The sequence below is a fragment of the Camarhynchus parvulus genome, chromosome 1A, assembly GCF_901933205.1.
Source record: "Camarhynchus parvulus chromosome 1A, STF_HiC, whole genome shotgun sequence".
NCBI classification, from domain to species: Eukaryota; Metazoa; Chordata; class Aves; order Passeriformes; family Thraupidae; genus Camarhynchus; species Camarhynchus parvulus.
The window spans coordinates 36,127,695-36,151,434 of NC_044586.1; the positions used below are offsets into that span (position 1 = coordinate 36,127,695).

The following is a 23,740-nucleotide window of genomic DNA, read 5'->3' on the forward strand; positions in this document are numbered from 1 at the left end:
AGAACACTTCCTAAAGTATGCATTCTGCAAGAGTAACTGAACAAGAATTTAAAGTAATTTTACCACAATTAGATTTTTACATTTTTACCTGCCCACTTACATCAGTTTTAAGATGGTTTGACATTTAAGTAATTAATTGATTATATAATGAAGTGGATGGCTCACAGCTCAGTAACATTTAAAAGCACACAGAATCTGACACCAGTACTTCAAAAGACTAGTGGCAAGCTGGGTGGGGTTCACATCTAAAAATACACACTTGCAGTTATGCCAAGAACCCACTTTTCAATTAATACAATGAAGATTTGCAGGTTTCCTCACCTACTTGCCCTTGAAAAAACCCCAAGCCCTACTTCCTGCTCTCATCTATTTTGGCAAATCAGGGAACCACACAATTCAAATTTAATTACTGTAAGAGTTCACAAAATACTTGGGATAGTATAATTTCATACACTGGATTTCAGTTGAATTCCATTACAAAACAATTAGCTATGTTAATTTCATTAATAATTCACAATTTCAACACTCAATTTCAAAATAGTTTCAATCAAGTTCTTTTAAAAACCCAACACATTATTCATTTGAAAACCAAGGCATTTAGAGAAGCAATTTCATGAACGTGCAACAGTACACAGCTGTCAAATATTCTTCTATTAGTACAGTACTTTCAAAGCTGGGAAAACTAAGTATGCAATTTTTCTTCATTTCCTCAAAATTACTGTTAACAATAATTCTTAAAAATTCCAAAGTATAACCAAGTATATCCTATACACTATAGTATGCACATAAACTAATCCCAATCAGTAAGTGAAATGTCTTCTCTTATTCACAGATTTTGTTCCCAGCTCCTGAATGCATCAACAACTACTTTTGGGGAAGTTCCTTCCCCAGAGGCCAGTGTTTCCATGGGAGTTATGTATTTCTGAAATTAATTAGTGGCAAAGTGACAAGGTGCTACCTCCACAAGAAAAACATGTTTGGAGCTGTGAGTTAGCACAAACAGACAGGAGAGAATCTCTCTTTTCTAGTGGAGAAAGTCAGTACTTGACAGCTGTGAGACTGCACATCAGAATTTGCTGCTCTCATCGTACAATTGCTGCAGCCAGAATTATGGATCCTGATTATGTCTATGGCAACAGTTAACAGATCCAAAGTGCCCTATATATGACTTAATACTACCATAAGAAAGCTTCAGTTCCTGGGAATAATCTGCTATATCTGTAAAGGTACTTATGGATCTACAGGAACTCTAAAGAATGCACAATAAAGTGAATTTAGGATTTATGCTTTTTTGTATAGGGTTCTTAAGATGGTCAGCACCACACTGAGCCTTCATTTTTAAAAACATGACCAACTAAAATCCAAAGTAGTGTACATTTCAGTTCCAAGTATTCTGCCACTATATCTTGGCAAAACTGGAAACTCTTGTGGCTCCGAAAAGAAATAAATCTGTATGGATTATACCTGCATGCTCAGCCTTTTTCAGTATTCTACAAGCAAGTAGAATATTGAAGAAACAAAAAACTTTTTAAAAAATTAAATCTCTAGTCAGTATTTCTTGGCATCTTTCCATCTGCCTCAAACTCATACATAAGCTATCTGTCCCAAGCACATGTTAGATTTGTACAATTTAACACCAGACAGTAATCAGTTTCTCAGCATTTCTACCAAAATTTACCAACTCTATCCAGATTTCAGACTTGGGTGTTGAATAGAAATTTTGTGGTTTAAAAGTAGGGGTTTATGCCAGAACATTTCACAAATGAAATCCCAGAACTCGAGTGATCAAACATTTCTATATTTATGCAAGATGCAACTTGAGCACTTTTTTACCCACAAAAACACATTCTCACAAAAAAACCCCAGTAGATTTCTTTTTTATATATATATATATATATATATATCAAAAGCATCTTGCAATAGTAGCTCTAATTTTTCCCTTTAATTCCAATTATCCAAATATTCACATAAAAGCTTTAAAAAGCCTTTAAAATTTTGAAAATTCTACAGCAATTTTAAAGCTGTATATACATATAACCTTCAACTTTTATTATAATAGGTTCTTTTCAGAGATTGAATTTCAATCTCACATGTTCACATTTCAGTAAAATGCACAAGATACATTTGTTATTATATCCTAGGCGCTCCTATGAATTACTTCATGTAATTCTCCTTTATTTTATTCTATACATGAAGAAAAATAAATATACAAACAAAAAATCCCACAGAAAATACCAGCTTAAAAGCCAAAAAAATTTTTTTATATTAACCTACATTCCAGAACACCACAAAATACCCCAAATATTCTGATGCTTCAGCTGTAACATAGTGAGCAAGAAGGAATTTGAAGCTTGACTTTCTATATGTCTTTCAGCATGTAAGCACAGATACTCATGTGGCTCTGTTCTGTTCACTATACACATATAGATTATTTTATCAGCACTAGCATCTTCTCACATTTGCTGCCTGTTCCCCCCTCCTGTTATGAGCGTACTTACCTGCTGTATTTGCTCAGTCTTAGTGTATAATTTAAGATCAACACAACAACAATTTCATGACTGTATATCAGTAATTTTACATGGGGGAAAATCCTCCTAAACTAACTTAATTTGTCAGGTATCTTTCTTCTATTATCCCAGCCTGTCTATTTATCAAAACTAACTGATGAACAGAGAGGTGCGTTCAGAAAATTCAATCTTTAGTTTACAGGTTAAAAAGATATTAATTATTGGCAAGTATTTTTCACATTCATATATGAGGGAGAGACAAAAAGGTATATCAAGCTGTCACAGGTAAACAAAAATTAAGATCTCTCATGTGTCTCCTTTTTTTTTTTTTGGTAAAAAGAAATCTTAGTTCTCAAACCACAATGAGCAAAAGTAAAAAAGTGAATTTTTTTCATTCTTTGAAGAACATTGGTTCAAACCAACATTTTCACTTCCGTATTTCATATGCCTAAAAGTTTCTTGGGGAACTTTTCACACAGGTAAAATTTGTCAACACTAATGAATTCACAAATAAAGAAGCCCAGGATATGAGGAACAAAAAAATATAAGTGTGCCTACAGACACCTCAGAAGTCAGTAAAATTACAGCAAGATATTTATGGGGGAAAAGTAATAAAAGTTATTAATTTGAAAATAAGTAGCATAAGATATTCTGTTCATTTTTTAAATCCTTGTTTCACCCTCAAGAAAATCAGATTTATCACTGAACATTAACAGACAAACTCTATCTTTCTGCAAAGCACCAGAGTAATGGTTAAAACAGATTTTAAGAAGCACATAAACCAGTGGCACTGCTTGCCTCTATTCATGCTATGCTGGGTTGCAAATACTGAATCAGATGCACAAAGCATAATTTCTCTGGTGAATGCTAAATACAGAAGAATAGTGCCAGCCCCACATAAAACACACAGTTAAAAAAAAGAGATTAGGTAAACAATATTAATAATAGCTTAAGACTAAGACCTGATATAATTTTAGAGAGGTATATATACCCAGGTCTTGGACAATGTTACCACATGATTCACTTAATATTAACTAGCAGCTTATTATTAAAATAGCCTATTAAAAGCAAGCATTTGCCAATTCATTCCAAGTTTTCTTACAAGGCTAATTTCATACTTCACTTGATGTTTAAGTGGTTATTAGCACAGTTACAGGACCATTCCAACTTAGAGTAGCAAAAATATAATGAATACTATGTAAGCCGTCAGTACCATTTCCCCTCCTACTGACACAAAATTCCAACCATGTTACTTCTTGAATCACTCTAAAGCTGCAAGTAATTTCAGAGTGATCTGAGAGCAGTTTTTGAAGAAGTACACGAGCCTCAAACTTCAAATTATTTTGCTTACAGTGGTTTGAGAGCAGAAAAATCAGAGAATAAACATGAAATATGGAGTACAAAGTCTACATACATATCAACTGTTACAATGTTGTGGTTTTGTCTTTGCAATTCAATCCAAATCCAGTTTAAATAGGAAATAATCAATCAACCCAGTAACAAAAACATAAAATGAAAAACTTAACATTCAGCAGTTATAGAAATTCAGACAGATTAAGATTGGGACAATGTATGAGCTAGAAATACATTATTGATTCTCAGTTAAAAAAAATTCTGCCTAACAAGTCAGGACTCATGCTGATGAAGTTACATTACTATTCTGTTTGTACACATTAATTCTTCTAAATATCATTCTATTGGGTTCTCAGTTTTTTTTTATTTTTACAGGTTAGACATTTGTTTTAAATCCATTGTTATCTTTTATTATTTACAAAAATAATATCTTTTATATTTATATTTGCTTTCTATGAGCAAAGGCAAGATGTTCCAAGGAAGCATGCAGTTTATAGTAATTCAGGAGAATGGGTTGTCAGGTTACATGAAGTCTTACTCAAGTGAAGGCACAAAAATCTTGCAATGATTTGATTTTAAATTAGGAAGTGTACAAACAGAAGTGTAAATACCTGATATGGTACAACTAAACTTTTTAAAGTTTTGCTGTTATAAACATATTTTGTAAGTTATTCCAATTTAACCCATCTCTATAAATGTAATACAGAACAAACAGAATTTCACTGTTCACAAAAGTTTTCACAATGGACCCTCAGAATCCTTCTGAACTAGACGTGTAACACTTTGCAAAAAATGCCAGTACAGTATCACAGTCATGACTATAGGTACACAATAAGGAGAAATATAGGTGCCATTCAAAGGGTGCAGGCACAGAGGCAACTTCATGTTTTCTGGCAAAACACAGTAATATGGGGAATAACTCGCTTCAGCACTGTTGATATTTATTAAATGACTGAGTGTTAAATCAGTTTATGAATATTATTCAATGTAAAAAATGAAACAAAAATGTATGGGAACATACATCTTAGTGAAAATGAAACATACAAACCAGGAGATAACTGTATTTCTTTTATATGTGAGTGCGTGTATAAATATATAAAAACAAAACTACAATAAAGCTCTTCTTCATTAAGACAGCAACAAGACAAACTGTTTACAACTTAAGTTAAAAAAATACCAAATGGTTTAATTTACATGTAGTATACTAAATTTGCCATTTAAATCAAGTTCTTAGCACCTATTTTCTTTGCACAGGGGAATCTTACCAAGTCCCCCTTTTGAAAGAAAAGAGAAATCCCAGCACACAAGAAAGCTGAAGGATCTTGCAAATACAAAACCCACCTGAACTGAGACTGAAATCACAGCCTCAGTGCAAATTATGCTTCAGAAATTAAAAAATGCAACCTAATGCTGTTTGACATATATTCTTGGGTAAGAGTAGGAAATCTGTACTTGGCACAGTAAATCTGTATCTATGTGCACAACACTAAATACACAAAAATCAAAGCTAGATCAGTAAACTATGCCAAGGGTTAAAAAAAAAATCTTTCATTTTTCATTCCAGGCTATTAGCCATTTTTAGTATGGTTTACTCATCTCCACCAGAAGGAAAACACTCTGGAAATGTATCCATTACTCAGCTCAATGGTTACCTCTATTTGCAAATATCAAAAATATGCAGCTATTGTAAAAGGTAAAAACCCAGTTCAACAAAAGAAATTACATTTACTTCTGTTATATCTGTATTTTTACATTCTCTTATTTTACAATTAAGAACCAGAGTTGATATTTTTACTAAATTCCAGAAATATTTCTACCAATCCATTTTTAATGGCAAAAAGTAGCACTAACAGAAATATACTGTCAACTTTATTTCAGCTGCCATGTTTCACCTTCCTATTTAAGCCTTTGATTCCTCTTCTTTAAGTCTGTTATTTCTTTTTGTGTCCCCTGCTGGTATATGAACCTGAGACAACATCCCACTTAATTCTCAACATACTAGAGCATTTACTATCATAATTTGTTCCCTCCCAGAGGAGCGGCAATGACACAAAAAGCCTGACTGAAAAACTAACATTTAACACATACAGAACTGTATTTTTACTTAGGACTATATTACATTTTATTTGACTTTCATAAGTTTTGCTTTGTAACATCTATAAATGAACTCCCATGAATAAAAAACACAGGCAAATCTGGAAACTAAATCTGAAATTAAATGTAAGAAATGGAAGCTGGGCAGACAGCCATGTCTACAAGCTTCAATTTCAGTACAGATGTGGTGGAAGTTCTTTCAAGAAGAGAAAAGACCACTAGAGCGTCACTACTAGGTAGCGTTGGTTTTTTTGAATTGTCAAATATAAGGAATCATGGGAATTAGGAATCAACCCTAAAAACAGTACATTATATAATGTCAACATTCCTATGTATATTAAAGCAGTGCATTGGAAAAAATCATTGTTTAGTATGCTACTCTAGCTGTCTAGACATTTGATGCATACAAGACTTCAGATACATTAAATAAAAGAGCATGTTAGTTTGTGAACAACCAGAAAAGTATCAATTCTAGTGTTACATATTTGTTTACTAGTCTTCAGAAAATGACTTTACTACCAGAAGGGGGACAGACTGGAAAATTAGGGTGGTGGGCAGCAACTGATAATAAATTATACTGAAGGTTAATACCTGGATTTAGCTAGAAGGCAGAAGATACTGACAGGTCACATTTCATAAAATAAAGAGCAAATTCTGGTTATATTTCCAGAATTTGACTAAAAATCACCAGGAAAAAATAGAATAAAAGCAACACAAAACAAAACAACAAAATCACCACCGTACCTGTGCAAGGACAATAACTGCATGGACATTGAAATAATCCACACACAATCTATGGAGGGCTAAATGCTACAGTCTTTGCAGAAGTATAATTTAAAATATAAAATTAGTATTTTTAAATACAATTAAGAAATAAAACTGTAAAATTCATATAATCTTTCAAGATTACAAAGAGAACAGTCTGACTTATTGCCTTTTTAAGAAGCGGTTCAATCACATTTCATAAAAACTGGGAACACTATTATGAGCCAAAATAAGAGAAGTGGCATGCAGAATGTAGAAGATAATTGCACAAACACTTGCTCCCTCCCAAGACGAGTTAATTACCTGTTATTACTTACCTATGTTCATGTCAGGTGCTGCAATAAGAAAGTGATTCAGTACATACTGCAGGATCATTTAAATGCAGACATGAATGGTATAAATAATCTCAAATCTAGAGTGGTTATTTTAGTAAGTTGGTGAAGTTCAAGACAAAAGAAATGCTCACCTTCTTTAACGGTGACGATATTCTCTCTCTCTGTCCCGTTCTCTGTCACGATCTCTGTCACGATCGCGGTGCCTCTCCCTCTCCCGGCTCCTTTCCCGGTAATAGTCATCGTGACGGTCTCTACTACGTGATTTGTGCCGCCTACTCTTTTCTCGTGACCTACTGTGGTCCCTCTCTCTGGATCGCTCACGTCTTCTAAAAGAAATTACTTCATTAATTTTTTTCTTCAAAATATTTGCCATCCCCATGCCAGTTTTGTACTCTGCTTACGAGTATGAATTTGATCAAAAATAGCTATGAGGGAAAGATCTGTTCATTGTGATGCAGGTAAGTTTTTGTATGTAACATTAAAGATGCCTGGTACAAACAGTGGTGGCTAAGAACTCAGTTACAGGTAGTAAGGGGCTCCCACTTTCTAAAGTAGCAAGGAAAAGTAAAAGTACATACTCAGAATGGAGGATGACTGAAATCAACTGGGGGAAATGCATCACATACCAAATGATCACTACAATATGGCTGCTAATCTGCATATGGAAAATATGCGCCAAAACCACTAAATAAAACTAAGAGTTAAATTGAAGCTAGTCAGATCAATTTTGAAAAGAGGGTTAATTAAAAGGCAACTTCCCTAGGTTCAGGAAAGCCTTATTTGGTTCCTTCACATATTTCCTGTGCAACTCAGCAAATCACTGACTTCTTACAAGCCTTAGTTTCTTCTCCGTAAACTAGTCCTGCATCACACCTTCTCCTTTTTAAGTAAGAGCAGATGGAAGAGGAAAGTTTTACCTGGATCCAGAACCATAAGACTTGGACTCAATTCCATGAAGGCAGTCCTGAAGAGAGCTAATAAGTACTTTGCAGCGATCATCTGCAGACACTTTGGACTGTTTGATTAAGGAAATCGCAGTTACCAAGGTCTCTATAGCACTTCCATAGTCCCCTGAAAATGAATCAAGATCAGAAAATTATGCAAATTAAAACACAGATTTTTATCTTTAACAGTATTACCATTTTGAGTATCTTCTCTTAAACAGCCATCGAGACAATTTACTGTAACACCAAATATTAAAATACTGTCCTGATTAGTACTCAGAAGGTTTGCTTAGAAACTAACTGAAGCACAGTACAAAATCAGTCATAAGTTGTATCTAAATTCAGCATTCTATCAGGAAAATGTGGCTTCAGGCCTTTCAGATTGCTAATTTTTAAAAAACCCTATAAATTCTTTTCAGTTGGGTAGAATAACAAACACATTAATTGAGTTTTACTAACCAGCACTGGCATCTGATACAGCTCTTGAAATGGCACTGCTTGAGATTGCCCTATTTCTATTCATGATTTCTTCAAATTCTGCTTCACTTAGAGGTGTCCTCGCAGCATCCATTTCTCTGCAAGCAATAAAACTAGTATTTAAAATGTTAAGGAGAACTTCAGAAGCTATCATTGCAATTTCAACAATCCAAGTTTGCAACATTAAGCAGTGACAAACAGAAAAGAAAGCAGGATCTGGGTTTGGTTTTGGTTTTTGTTAAAGACCATCATTACAATACAAAATCCTGAAAGCTTAAAAAAAACCCCAAAAATACCCCAACAAACCAACCAAACAAAAAACCCCAAAGAAACAATTAAGACATTGCTGTATAAATAGACGTTTTTTTCATCCCATCTATTTCAAACGTTCAGCAGCACTTAATATTGTGCTTGACAAATAGTTACAATTTTCGTAAAATCCTTGAAGGTACATAAATAGATATTCCCAATGAATGGATGTGGAAATACATGTACATAGGCAATGCAGCTTTGAGCAAAATTAGAGAAAATTTTCATAACAGTACTGGAATCAGAACTATATGATCCTGTTTCCCAGATCTTAACTAAGACCAGAATGCTGTAACTTTTGAAAAACAAATATAGTTATCATCTTTAAAACACTTAATTTTCTGAATGATATGTCAGCATTTTACAGCAATTTTTTTTTAATTTCTGGTCAAGTTCAAGGTACTCCAATTTAATCTCCCTACTAGTCACAGTAAGGAGGAAGCAATAAAGCAGAATCCTTGTACTCATTACACTTCAATTATCAGCTACCTATACAGGGTTTGCAAAGTAACAGAAGTAAACCTAAATTTTCCCAACAGTTTTGCAGTGTCCTATTAGCCAGTCTCTGTGTCACATAGAAAATTTGGAGAAATGTGTTAAGAGATAAATGCTGAGACTGTCAAACTGGCCCACTGCTTGATATTTCTAGAACAGTGTTAGTTCTTCTGGTAGAAAGAAAATGCAGAATAATAAGCAATGCTATCCTCTTAATTGCAAGAAGTGGAACAAGATCCTATAGCCAGTTTAGCATAAGAGGAAATGTCTAAAAATTCATACCTCCCTGAGTTTTGAGTATTATTTTTCGTGTGCCTCCCATAGAATGGAATATGTAATTTTTCTCTTATGGACATGTTATTTCCAGTGAAACGCCTATGATATATAATTAATGACAATTTAAATAGTTATGGATGATAGCTTCAACATTATTAATGAAAATACTGGACAGTAAGTTATACTGTCCTATTCCCACTCCTTCCCTCCCCAGACATTCTATAAACTGCAGACAACTTTGATTTAGTCCATCAAAAAACACCCAACACCGTATAGTCTTATATTTCAGGCAATTAAGCCAAATGCTTGAATTTCTATAGTTTTTTTTTGTATGAACATCACACGTACACAAATGCTTGGGGGTTTTAAACTTTTTGGTAAAAAAAGAATCAAAGCACAGTATCTTTGCAGGAAACATTTTAAGCCAGAAAAGTATGTCTCATGCTAGCAGTAAAATTAGTAATGAAAAATTCAAATCTAACTATGTAAAATCGTCTCTTACAATTTATGTCAAAATTTTTGACAAATACAAATATGGTGAGAATCAAGAAACAGCAGCAAGACAGAGATGCTTGAAATCACAGATGAAAAAGATGTTTCAAACAAGATGTGAAAAACTTGACAAGTCAAGTCAGGGACTTAAGAGCTCTGTCACAGACAGGATTAACCACAGGAAAAGCTACTGCTACAAACACAGCAAGATTGCACCAAATGAGCAGAAAAATCTCGACAGGAAAGGAAGGTAAAAGTCTTGCAGTAAATTCACACCTGGCTTTTAAGACAAACACTAAATTTTAATTAAATCCTGAAGAAAAAAGGGACAAGCAACACTGCTGAAAGATGAAAATGTTATGACCTCAACATATGCACATATTCAAAAAGAAAACTCCAGAGCATTCTTAAAAGGCAGCCTGCAAAGCACCATGATACAGGTAAAAGTCAGAATTTCAAGTTAAGACAGAAGCACAACCAGAATCTGCTGCATAAGAAATGATATATAAGTTTACATGTAGAACACATGGAATGATGACACTGCTAAATACAGCGAAGACAAACAGTTCAGAGCTGAAAAGGGAAGTGAGATTACTGGTGTTGCATTTCAGGATTTTCCTCCTGCTGCAAATATGTTTCTCAGATTTAATCCCTTGGAGAAGTTAAAAGGGGCAAACTACAAGATTGGTGGGATCCTTTCTGGCCCTACTTCTAATTGTTCCTAACATCTGCATTAAAAGGGAAAAAAAATCAAGTGCTTCCAACAAGAGGAGTAAAATCTGCTACCTAAACACATTAGACAAAAAGAACTCACCTTCCAGGTGGCCCATAGTCACCTCTGTCATATGGTGGAGGTCGGCCATACGGGTCTGTCGGAGGTGGGCCACGGCTGTCTGAAGTGGGTATGCCACTATTGGCAGGTGGGGGGAAGAAAGCTGGATTCACATGTGGTGCTGGAGGTGGAGCACCTGGCGGTGGCCCAGGGAGATGTGGAGGAGGAGCAAGAGTCAGGGGTGGCCCAAGAGGGCCAGGTGGACGAGGGGGAAATGGACCTGGAGGTGGAGGTGGACCCTGCTGAGGTGGTGGTGGACCTGGTGGTGGCCCATAGCCTGGAACTGGTGGTGGAGGGCCTGGAGGCAGTGGCCCAAGTGGAGGCTGACCAAAAGGCTGTCCTGGAAACAGAACTGGTGGTGGTGGACGATCACCACGATTAGGAGGTCCAGCTAATGGAGGTGGGAGGACCTGACCAGGTGGTGGAGGGCCTGGTGGGCCTGGTGGGCCAGGAGGACCTAAGGGTGGACGTGGGGGAGTTTGTCCAGCTAAAATAAAAACAAACAAAAAAACAACAAACAAATAAAATTGAGTGAATAAATACAAAGAAATAAAATTCTTCAGTTTTTTTATTCCAAAAAACCAATGACAAAAAAGAAACCAACCCTCCCTCCCTGAACACTGTGCAACATGTCCAAGACATGCATGCTCCTGTTTTGGGTCCAGTAGCTTAGAAAATTTTTAACTTATCTGTATCTATTGAAACTAGATATCTAGAGATATCTAAAAAGAACAACATTATCTTGTACACTGACAACTCCCCTCCTCAAATCACTTAATCACCTGCTGTTGTTTCCAAAACTCACAAGAAGATTACAAAAGCTAGAAAACATTACATCTTACTGCAGCTAGTCATTCATATGGGGCTTAAGATAAAATATATATTAAAAATATGGGAGAAGCTGTATTGGAGAAAGTTATGTAAATGTAGCATCCAAACATTCCTTTATATTCTCAACTGTTTTTTCAATTTGGCTATGTCCCTTGGACTGTTGGTAGACAATCTATTACTGAATGACATTTACCAAAAAATATGTCAGCTGAAAAAAGAACTTCACTGCAGTGCAAACCTAACTGTTTAACATATCTCTTCTATATCAGATACCTAACTAAACATGAAGACCTCCTCTTCAAATTTCTGGTGTTTTAAGTGCCTACTAACTGACCAGTCGGTGGGCATGAATCAAAGCTGAATTTCTGCTCACATACAAACTTGTACTACAATAAGGAAATCAGTTACTTTACACTCCTCAACACAGGCAATACTGAGCACATATAACAAACCAGAAAATTTCAACTACACTACACCAAAGCCAAATCTACTTGCTAATGTATATTGACATAGTACAAATAATGTATCTAAAAAAGCTCACCTTGCTACTAAATTTACTAGGTCCAACTTCCAGTTGAATATCAACAAATGAACAGTCAAGTCCCACAGTCTAGCTGTGAACACTGATTATGGCTCATTACTGAATTGCCTTGATCTTTATCATTTCCCAAATAAGTATGCCACATTGAAACACATGTAAGACTGGAACTCCATATATGCATAATTGTACCTGGGAAAGGTGGGGGTGGCCCTCCTGGCCCTGCCGGTCCAGGGAATCTATCTCCACCTGGAATGGCGCCTGGAAAACGGCCCCGACCTCTGTTACTAGGTGGAAATGCTGCTCGTGAGCTTCCTCCTGGGGGACCAGCTTTACCTTCCCCAGACATCTGACCAGACTGTGTGGCTGCAATGGCAAAGCAAAAGTGTCATCACATAGATCAAAATAGGCTGAAGCATACTGACCTAAAGTTTTATGCAGTGCTAAAGCGTGACCTTATGAGTACCAACTTGCTCCCCATACCCAAACCCAACACATTTGGGAAGGAAAACATCCTTTGCTAAAATACTAAGCCTCATACTAAAGGAAGAGGACTGGAGAGACTGACAGTCCTTCCTTCCATGAAGCCCAACACTGAGAAACACAAGACATGGTGCTAAAGTACAGCATGGAACCTCTCTTCCCCATTCTATCATAAATACAGACTGTCCACACATTAGAATTTAGTCCAGTTTGTCTACAAATGTTAAATTTCTAAATGCTCTTGTGCCTTTTTTTTTTTTAATAACATCCACAGGAAATTGAGAAAGCATCCACAGCTGTTAAGACAAGAGCTGCATGAAGCTGCAACCCTCTTTCAGAACGCAGCAGCTCTTCAGTGTATGAAGTGATTTATTTAAACAAAGATAGAAGTTCATTCATCTGGACTCAAAGTATTTTATGGCTATTTTAAACTGTGTAGAAATTACAAGATGCTGGGCTAAAAACCTGCCATTCTCTACTTTTTCTGCTTTTCCAAGACAGCACCTAAGAAAAGCTTACTTTTCCTTGACTGCATTTCAAATTGACTCAGAAACTGTTTATTACACGGAGTTACAACAGGATTCTGCCCATGCAATTCTCTTTTAGGCAACAAATCCATCAGCTTTTTGGAGGATGCTTCCGATCCCACACCCACAAGGGCAAACCTGAAAGGAAACAAAAACAGTTCCACCACAATTTGGTAATTTTCTGACATCCTGACATCTCATGAAAAAGATTACCCACAGTAAGCAAAGGAATACTTGACAACTAGACACCAACAATGTCTCACAGGTCTCAGTCCAGTTTTCAGAACAGATAAAATAACTTATCCTAGAACGTAAAAGAAGGAAACAAAACAGCAAGTGCAGGATGCATCAAAATTTATCCCAACAAAGGCAGCTTTTTGGCAGAGTATCAACAGACTACATAATGAATTAATGTGATGAAGTTATTAAGCGTACACTCATACACTGTGCTCATTGCTGCCAAACAGACAGAAAGGCACATTCATGCAGTGAAATTCAGGTTGTCAGTGAAAAATGGGCTCAAGCACTCACTTTAAATAGCTAATAGAAAATAAAGATGTGAAGAAAGATTGAATAATGAAGGCAGGGGGAACAATATTTACACTGAAGAAAAACAAACATCACCACCACACCAAAAAAAAAATCTAGAAATAGTCTTCTACGAAGATCACCAATGAGCTTCAACTCACGAAATAATGAGATACACAGTACCATCACAAAAATTTATACCTGAAACTTTAGTCATTAGTATGAAATTATATGCCAAATCACTTCTGGATCAATAAGCTAAGATGAGCAGTTCAAAGATTGACAATTATGGAAACTGAGAACTCCTTTCTCTCCCAAACTTCAGTCCACATATAGAAAAAAACAAGTTCTTACCCTTTAGACTGGCCATTAGCACGATTTTCAAAAAATTTTATCTCCAAAATGTCATTTACCCCCAGTGAATGAACTGCTTCAGTTAAGTCTTCATCTGTTGTCCACTGAAAAATATTTTTAATATTCAACTATGAGAGCTTATCTAAAACACCAGGCAAAGGGCAACTAAATTTTTCATGGATTTTTGAGTGTGTGTGTGTGTGTGCATGCGCGATTGATCCAGAGGAATATTTTATTCAGGCTGTCAATATATTCTGACTTTTGGAGTAGTCATTTTCATTTTACAATTCAACAATTAGTTCAGCTAATTCACGCATATTTTGCTGATTCCATTCATGTATTTCAAAATGGGACAACTTAAGTCAACAGTCAGGTCCTTTACTTACCTATTAGCTCCTGAAGTACTGTAATAACTAATGAAAAAACACCCACAGTAAGAAATTATCAGAAATGAAAAAAAAATTAAAATTTTTAATTTATCTTTTAAAATAGAATTTTGCCTATGTGGGCCTTGAAGAACTTGATTTCATGTAACCAGATAAAAGCTCAACTTAATTCAGCACTGACCAACTCTTGCATTGTTTGCTTTACTGCAATTGATTTTAAAATACTTTCATTCTAATAAAAGTAATTTTCCTAAGGGCACCTACAGTTCAGTGAGTTATCATAAACCTGTTCTTCTTGGACAGAGAAATAAGCCTCAAGACAAATACCTGAAAACAGTTATGCTGAAAGCGTCACTGCCGATGGAAATGGCCCTGGAAAAATGTGAAAAGTAATTTCAAGAAAATCCCAGAGCAGCCTCCTTTTAAACTAAAACCTTCAGCAAGAGTTTACTAAAGATTTGGTTTGTTTAGTAACCTTGAAGTGTTTGCAGGCATGAAGTATTTAACAGTTTAAACTTGTTCTCTTCTTTCATTTGGTTCTCTGAAAATCTTAAGAACACAGTAGCACAAATATCCTTTCATAACACTTAAAACGTGACAGAAACTCTTAAGTTTATATTTACTGAAGACTTTCTTCATTTTCACAACAGCTCCAGACAGGTTCTCTGAAAAAGGGAAAATGATCCCACGACCACAAATGAAAATTGAAGAAAATCAAACCAACAACAAAAACAACTGGGTTGTGATACACATAATATTTCATATAAAACATTTTAAAGCAAAAAATTTTACAAGTAGTTACGTCCATAATTAAAACTCCTGTCTACAACTAAACAGCAGTAAGATACTTACCCAAGTGAGATTTCCAATGTACAAGGCAATTCTCTTTCCAGTATACGTATAGACAACATTTGGTGCAGCTCCTTTACCTACATCATCCCCAACAGATGGCGGAAGAGAATCCATGTAATCACGATCCTCTGGAGCATCTCCATTATTTGCAGATGGAGAAATTACATCATCATATAAATCAATCTGATCATGCCCACCATATTCAGCCTCCTAAAATAAAAAAGACATCTTGATTATAATTAATATCACTCTTAAAACTTATTGAAGCAAAAGTTGTGATAATTGCCACGTTCCACAGATGCAGTAAGTCTGATCGACCGCAGTAAGTCTGATCGACTGCCTACACAACATCCCTGTTGAAAAGCTAAGCACCAGTTTCCTCCACATCAAAACATATAAAATTCTTATGACACTTATTACATTCTAAACTTATGTGGAAAAAAATACTTCTGGCCACTGTTTTCCATTCCAATACTTTTGCCCTTGTAATATATGCAGAAATCAAAAAATCCACAAACCCTACTCCCAGAATTGTATACATTAGAATGCAGAAGTGTCATGTTTTAATCCCAGATTGAAACTAAGTACCACACAGTTGCTTACTCACTTCCCCCTCCCCAAACACTCCATGGGACAGATGAGAAAGATCAGAAAAACGTAAAACTTGTGGGATAAGAACCGTTTCAAAACTGAAATAAAATAAACTGCCCATCCCTGAACAGGGATCAGCCTCTTCCACCCAACTCCCACCAGTTTATGTACTAGGTATGGTGCTCTTCCACCTGATGCTTTCCTATAATTCAGCAAGACCCATCGATAAACTAGGTATATCGCATATTATTATTTTCTGGTAGTTTATTATATAATGGGGTCCCTCAGTACGTGTTATCTCCTTCTCTGGTGACATTTTGACATCTTTGTCTTTTAGACAGACCATGATAATTTCCAAGATTCTTGGGCAACTGGGATATCCTATTTGAGCTCATGATATGGTCACTGCGACCCACTTATTTCATGTAGCACCAGCTGCATGATGCAGAGAGAAGATCCTCCCTTTGAACAGTCACTGGGGAGCTGGAGAAGCTGTGCTTCAGCACCAATCCCTTCCAAAGCAGCTCCTTGATTAGATTCCAGTATCTCTTTCAGCAGAAGTATAGGAGGCCTCAGATACTCTATCTCCCCAGTTCCATAACAGAGGGCTGGAGATGGCCTGGAGTCTCTCCTGGTGCTTTCTGCCAGACACTGCAGGTAGGGCCATTTGCCCTGGCTGCAGTATAGAGCACTTTTTTACATCTTGCCCTGCCCAGACTGACCTGGGGGCTGCTGCACGAACTATGTCCCATTTAATTTGTTCAAAAGCTTGTTGTTGCTCAGGGCCTCATTTGAAATCATTCTTCTTCCAGGTCATTTGATAGAGAGGACTTACAATTAGACTGCAATCTGGAATATGTGCATTCTCCAAAAACCCACAACACCTAAGAAAGCTTGTGTTTGTTTCTTACTAGTTGGTGGAGACATTACTGCTGTTTTGTTGACCACATCCATTGGCATCTGACAACATCCATCTTGCCATTTTACTCCTAAAAACTCAGTGTCCCATGCAGGTCCCTCGACCTTACTATGTTTGATGGCAAAAACAGCTTTTGGAATAATATGGACTATTTTCTTCCCTTTCTCAAAAACTTCTGCTGCTGTATGGGCCCGCATGATGATATTATCAATGTATTGCAGGTGTTCCAAAGCTTCATCCTGTTCTAATGCAGTCTGGATCAGTCCATAGAATTGGCAGTCCTGTGTTTCCACCCCTGGGGCACTGGATTCCAGGTCTACTGGACATTCCTTTAAGTGGAAGTAAATTGTGGCCTGTCAAAGCTATTGAGACACATTAGCAATGTCAGTTGTGGTAAACCACTTGGCAGCTTTTGACTGCAGCTCGTATCGGAGTTCCAGCATGCCCAGTATGGCAGCACTCAGCCACAGTGTGACTTCATTCAGGCCACCATAGTTCACTGTGGTTCTCTGTTATCCTTTCATACTGGCCACATGGTCCTGCTGATCACTGCTTGATTCTCCAGTTGATAAATCAGCTTGTGAATGGGAATCATGAAGTCTCGGTTGGTGCAATGCTGCTGCTGGTGCAACACCATGGTAGCGACCAGCACCTGTTCTCTGACCTTCAGCAAGCCCAACAGAAGTGTCCTCTGAGAGAACAGGCAAGGCAGGCAGCTGCTTAACTTCCTCCTCCTCCAAGGCAGTGGTACTGAACAGGATTCATACACTCCTGCAAACCCAGCATATGAAAACGGCATGCTCAGACAAGTTTCTGTCACAAGGATCACATGCACTGGAATTCTTCTGGGTCTGTGGGTGACTGCACACTGCCTGGGTCGTAACAAAGGTAAGGGATACCTCTGTGGTGGCCCTGGGTGACAGGAACATCTTCCTTGAAGGGATGTCTTTCCTTCACACTGCACAGGAGTCACCTCCCAAAGGCTGAGGCCCTTTGCCAATCACCTTGTCAATGCCCCCTTCCTTACAAAGTGATCCCAGCTGCTTGGTTTCCCTTTCCTCTAATTCCAGGCTCAGCCCTGTTCCCCAGCATCCCAGCAGTCAGGTGATCACCTGCTCACCTGGGTGATGGCTGAAATCTCTTTGCATATCCCACAGCTCTCTCAGGGATAGGAACCGAGTGGTTCCCTCTTGTTCCACCTCTTCCTCCTGCTCTTGTGATGGCCCTGCTTTGTTCCCCTTTGCTAAACAAACTCTCTTCTGTCCATTTCTCCTGGTGAGAGGCGGGACTGATACCAGCAGGGGCTGGTGCTCTGGGTCAGCTGCATCACCCATTGCAAGGGTCTGAGCACCTGCCACAGAGGCCTGAGTAGCCACAGTGCCTGTCACAGGGTTTGAGTAGCTGCAAAGAGTTGTCTAACCCTAAACAAGACCTGGCACACAATCACGATTCCTGGCAATAGGGCCACGTTTCAACATCCCAAGGATATTCAAAATTTTCCAAGAGCTACTGTCATTAGTCTGGCAGAGAAGGGGAATATGTAGCATCATGACTCCTCCACGGTTTAATTCTCAGAGGATGAAAGGTAAAAGGTGTAATCATTAATAGTTTACAATAGATCACTCACAAAGTACAAAGATGATAGCAGAGCTGAGTACAAGTAACAGATTACTTTCACAACCAGCAATTCTGTAGTATCCTATGCTAGTGCTCACAAGATCATCAAATGCCTTGGGTTAGAAGAAACCTTAAAAATCATCTAGTTACAAACCCCCTGCTGTGGGCAGGAATATCTTCCAGCAGACCAGACTGCTCATGTTAAAACACAACACAACAACATCAGACCAGTTCCCACAGGTGAAAAACAACACAACAGGAAGCATACAATGGAAGTAAGTTAAACAATGGAGCTCTGAGAAGAACTGCTCGAGAGTTGAGAGCATAAAATCAACATTGTGTCCAACGACTATTAAACTAATTAACAAATGCTTAAAGCAATTTTGTTCTAGCATGTTCTGGTCAGATTTGTTGTTTTCTCAACCTGTCAAGCCCCATGATGGGTGACCAAAAAAGGGCTATTGTGCTTTAACTCCAGCTGGTAACTAAGTACCACACAGGCATTTGCTCACTCCATCCCCCAAATCCTGTGGAACAGGGGAAGAGAATCTGTGAAAAGGTAAAACTCGTGGGTTGAGACTAGAACAGTTTAATAACTGAAATAAAGTAAAATATAGAAAGAATAATGGTGATGATCAAAAAGAAGACAACAAAAAGGGATGAAATAATGCACAAGCCAGTCAAGTGATGCACAACCACTGATGCTCCCCACATGCTGACCAATGCCCAGTCCGCCCACAAGCAGCAATTGCCCCTCTGAGCCAACTTCCCTCAGCTCCCTGTACTCTCATACCTTGCTGCAGAACAGAAGCTGCCTCTGCCTGGTTTTGGTATCAGAGATATTTCAGCACCCACTATGAATTTGTATCCAGAAACTCACAGAAGCATCCCAGACAGAACACTTCAATGTACCATATATGGCAGTAAGAGATAACCAAACTGGACTCCACAAAACACAGGCCACAAAGGTGGAAATGCTTGCTGTAAACCCAAGAAGATCCACCATCTTAAAAATATAAAAATATTATCAACTACTGCTCATACAGGGAAAGTGTAACTAAAACAAATAATATAACTCAGAAAAAAAAAACCAACAGGTGAACTGAATTTTGGCATTGTCAATCAAGTGTGTTTAATCCTCAGTAAACTGCATCATCCCAATAAACTTCAACAGAAAAATCTCTTTCTAAAGGTAAGCTTATCACAATTAAATTAAGAGTTTCATATTTCACCTAGTCTATCCAGTTTTCAGTTTGATTCCTCCTACCATCATAGCTAATGAAATCAGGTACACAGAACTGCCTGAGACATGCCCAAACATGACATCTTACAGGTAGATTTGGGTTGATGTCACAGGGCAGTTAAGGAAATCCTCTGCTAAATGTGCAGTAACTCTAGTCATCTATGTATACAAATGATTACTTCAGGGAAGTAGAATTTAGTCTTGGTAGACAGATGCAAAAACACAATTACCAAACTTACAGCAGATGTATGTACACTAACCCATCTCTCTGAGGTCAACATTGCCAAGACACCAGAGTGGGCAGCAGTCCACAGCTCTGCTGCAACAAGAAACTCCTCTGAAACAGATCATTTGTATCACACAGGCTTTCAGATCTCCATCAGTGGAAAGAATTATTAAGGCAGCAGAGTCTGCATGTAATTGAGAGAGGGGCAGAGCAGGCCAAATAGCACCAGGGTCTTTAATTAAATAAGGACACAAGAGAAAACCTGATGTTGTTCACTAGACTTTCTTCTCATATCGTGCTGGTTTTGCATCCAGCATGGAATTCATTCAGTTACCAATCTGTCAGCAAGGTGTGTGCTTTGATGATTAAGAATGATCTGAACCAGCAACTCCAAGTGTAAACAGAAGAGAGCTGTCCTGGTGGATGTTGCACAAGATGCAACAACCCTTTCTCTTTCATACCTGTTCTGTGGAAACTTACCTAAACACACCCTTCCTTCCCAGACGCAGAAGAGGGAAAAAAGTACAGGAATTGTTACTTCCCTAGTCTCAGCTATTTAAACAAATACTCTGCCTGTATCAGGAACCAGTTTTGACCTCTTCCAACTTTTTAAGATACAAGAACATCAAGCATGAAGAGAAATTATTTCTTCTCAATTACTGTAACTCACAATCTTGCAGATAAACATGCTAAGAAACAAAGTGAGCACTGCTGTTCTGGCCCCCTCTAAAACCAAATCAGACAGCAATGCATTTCCAAAGCCTATGTTTTAACTAGACCACAGTCTGAAATACTTAATCATAAAATCAGGACTGAAATTCCACATTCTGTGCTAATAGGTGGAATTGGGTGAAACATTCCCATATGAAAGCCATGAACACAATGAACTTCACTGTCCAGAAGGGACAAACTTAACATGTTATTTCTTATTTGGAACTTAGTGGTCATGCTCCTCTGATCTGCAGAGAACCACTTACTTCCTTTACAAGCGCTGTTTTGGAAATGGCTTTTGTTGTTATGTAAAATTTCTTTAAGCTGTCCATACATCTGTTAGACTTGCCTTTTCTGCAGAACTTTGTCCAATTTAAGCATTAAACACCAACTTACGCCTCCAAAAACACATTTAGAAAATCAGCGATGCAAATAAAGTTTCATGAAAAATATTTACTGTTGCTTCTGGGAAAAAAACAAACAAACAAACAACTAAACTATCCAGTTTTCCCCTTACTGTTTTTTTCATTTATGTTACCATATTTGTGGTCAAAAACTCTAAATACATGTTAGTATCTTCACTTAAAAAAAATTGTAGGTCCTGAAGAATAACAAGTTAAACACACAAACAAAAATCTTTCTAGTTTTGATTAACTGTCTGAACATAGAAACTGGAACATTAACAAAAAAGGAGGTCTTTGCTACTTCTATGATAGCAAACTGCCTATGGCAGAAGTGGACAAGTTTGTTAGACCATAGGATTCACATTTCCTCTACAGGCCCAAATGCTCTTGGCCTGACAAATGGCGCAGCACTAAAATTTAAGCGACCTGATCCCCTGTAACTAAAAATTACAGAGTAATCACAGAGTTACAAAGAATAACTAAAGAGTCACAAGTAGTCAAAAACACAAACTAAACATACATAGTATCACTGTTCACGTTAAAACAAAGTGAAGAGGTGCCAGATAAGAAGGCCTGAAGTTTTTCCGCCGTTTGATATTTACCAATATACAGAAGTTACATCTTCCCAGGGCCCCTTTCAGCAGAACTGACAAAATGCATATGCCATCACACATTGTGAACATATTTTATAACACATACAGGTCTGCCAGCTTATGTTTTTTCTGACCAGAACAGCCCTACGAGCAGAAATTTATTATACCACAAGGTGTCCATCCCCTCTCATGATAAGACACCTGTCTTTCTGATATAAAGGTTGTTCTTGATAACTGGCTTTAACTGGCCACTAAATGCTAGCTTTTATTAATTATCACACACAAAAAAATTTCCTTTGTGCTACAGATCTGAAGACGGTAACTAACACATTCCTAAAACACTGTAGTTTTCAGATAATTACCTTCTTAACTGCTATTCCATCTAAATCAGTTTTATTATCCAATTACAAAATACAAAATGAAAAGTCTTTCATCCCTAATTTGTTAGCATTTAAATATCAAAACAGAACACTACAGGCGTGTTTAGACATATCCACAATGCAACTGCCCAAGTTTACTCACTAAGAGTATAAACAAAGCAAGCACCTTTTCCCCATCATTAAAATACAATATGCTTAAATTCTTTTGCATCTTCTTTCTGATCAGAAAGATTTTTACATGCGTACAATAAAAGTTTTTACTGTTTAACTACATGCAAGGAAGGGACAAGGACATGCGGAAAAAACCCGCCAAGCAGGAAAATGCAAAGCTGATCAGAGCATCAGGGAACTTGATAACGCATGGTCAAATTTTCATGACCATAAAAAAGCAACCTGGTTTGTTGGCCAAACCGGCAGGCAGCCTCAAGGCTCCTGCACAAGCTCCTTATTATCTCTGTACCACACAGCAATATTCTAGGGTTTTGTGTATAAAACCACACCCTGATATTTCCTAAAGCACCCCGAACTTACTGAGGGTCTCCTGCCCTTGAGAGAATGCCATCTCCAGCTATTGGCATGCAGGTAACAGTTCTAACAAGCATCACAGATCTCCCTCTCCTGAAGAGCAAGATGTGTAACATGTAGGGAGATGCTTAAGGTAAAATAGTCCATGCAATACCTGTTACTAACAGGGCACAAGCAATGCATGCAGGAAGTACCACTTTTATGAGGCTGTCATCTCAAAATGAGACTTTAAATAAATAGATAAGACTGCTGGATAGGGAAGACAGCTTAGAAGAAAAAAATGAAAAATTACTCAACCAAGTTCTCCAAGAAAAAGAGAAAAAAAAAAAAGAAACCACAATTTAAGCAAAAATGTAATTGGTCAGAGCCAAATTGACTAAAGCTGCTAGCCCAAGGACAAAAAAAAAATACTTTGATGAACAATAAGTTAATAAAAGAGTAAGAGGCAACAATGACAGACAATGAGCTTCAGCTGAAATAGCAAAGATGCATTTTCACTCAAAACATCCAATATCAAGTTAGTCAGCTCATTGCAACCAACACTAAATACAACCCAAAACAGTTTACAGCTGTCATCCATCTTAGCCAGCTTGTAAATCCATGGCTCTGTGGTCTTTATTTCACCTTTAAAAACTATGGTTCATTTAGCACTAATCAAGCAGAACCTTATCCTCCACGTACTTGGAAAAAAGACATTTAAAAATCCCAGAACAGCCTCAAGGATGAGTACCTTGAGATGTACAACACGACAAAACAACCAAGGGAAGTTTATCCAGTCACAAGTCCTAAATGAAGGGTTAACTCCAGATCCAAACACAAGTCTTGTCCCAGCTTGGATATAAATACAGTTATGTACTGCATACATAAGAACAGCAAGCTCCACAGTACATTTTTCAGTCCCTGTTACCGCCAAAACCAGTGGAAAGGGTTTCTATACTCTAATTTAAAAAATAATAGTAAGTCACAATACTGTAGAGCAACAAAATCAAAAACCAAATTCATTGAACAGATAAAGACAGTTTATTTTAAAAATATAGTGTTTGTAAAATGCTCTCTACATAACCAAATTAATAACGCAAATCATTTTCTCCCTAAAGCATTTTTTAATTGTCATCTTCACACATCCACAGAATTATGTTCCATCTTATCCATT

The 23,740-nt window shown here is 37.3% G+C and overlaps 1 protein-coding gene across 4 annotated transcripts in view; it reads right to left on the bottom strand.

Annotated features, from left to right (window-relative positions):
- The window catches only part of CPSF6 (cleavage and polyadenylation specific factor 6), a 31,580-nt gene that overhangs the window by 5,608 nt on the left and 2,232 nt on the right, over positions 1-23,740 (bottom strand). The window contains exons 2-10 of one of the 4 annotated variants that reach the window (XM_030961085.1): positions 15,379-15,588; positions 14,141-14,244; positions 13,251-13,396; positions 12,441-12,614; positions 10,862-11,366; positions 9,562-9,654; positions 8,458-8,573; positions 7,972-8,125; positions 7,186-7,377 (exon numbers count right to left, since the gene is read on the bottom strand). In XM_030961085.1, coding sequence (XP_030816945.1) covers positions 7,191-7,377; positions 7,972-8,125; positions 8,458-8,573; positions 9,562-9,654; positions 10,862-11,366; positions 12,441-12,614; positions 13,251-13,396; positions 14,141-14,244; positions 15,379-15,588 — 1,689 coding nt within the window. In that variant the 3' untranslated portion in view covers positions 7,186-7,190. Of the gene's footprint in view, positions 1-7,185; positions 7,381-7,971; positions 8,126-8,457; positions 8,574-9,561; positions 9,655-10,861; positions 11,367-12,440; positions 12,615-13,250; positions 13,397-14,140; positions 14,245-15,378; positions 15,589-23,740 lie in introns of all 4 variants that reach the window. The other 3 variants (XM_030961084.1, XM_030961087.1, XM_030961086.1) reach the window with 3 other exon arrangements.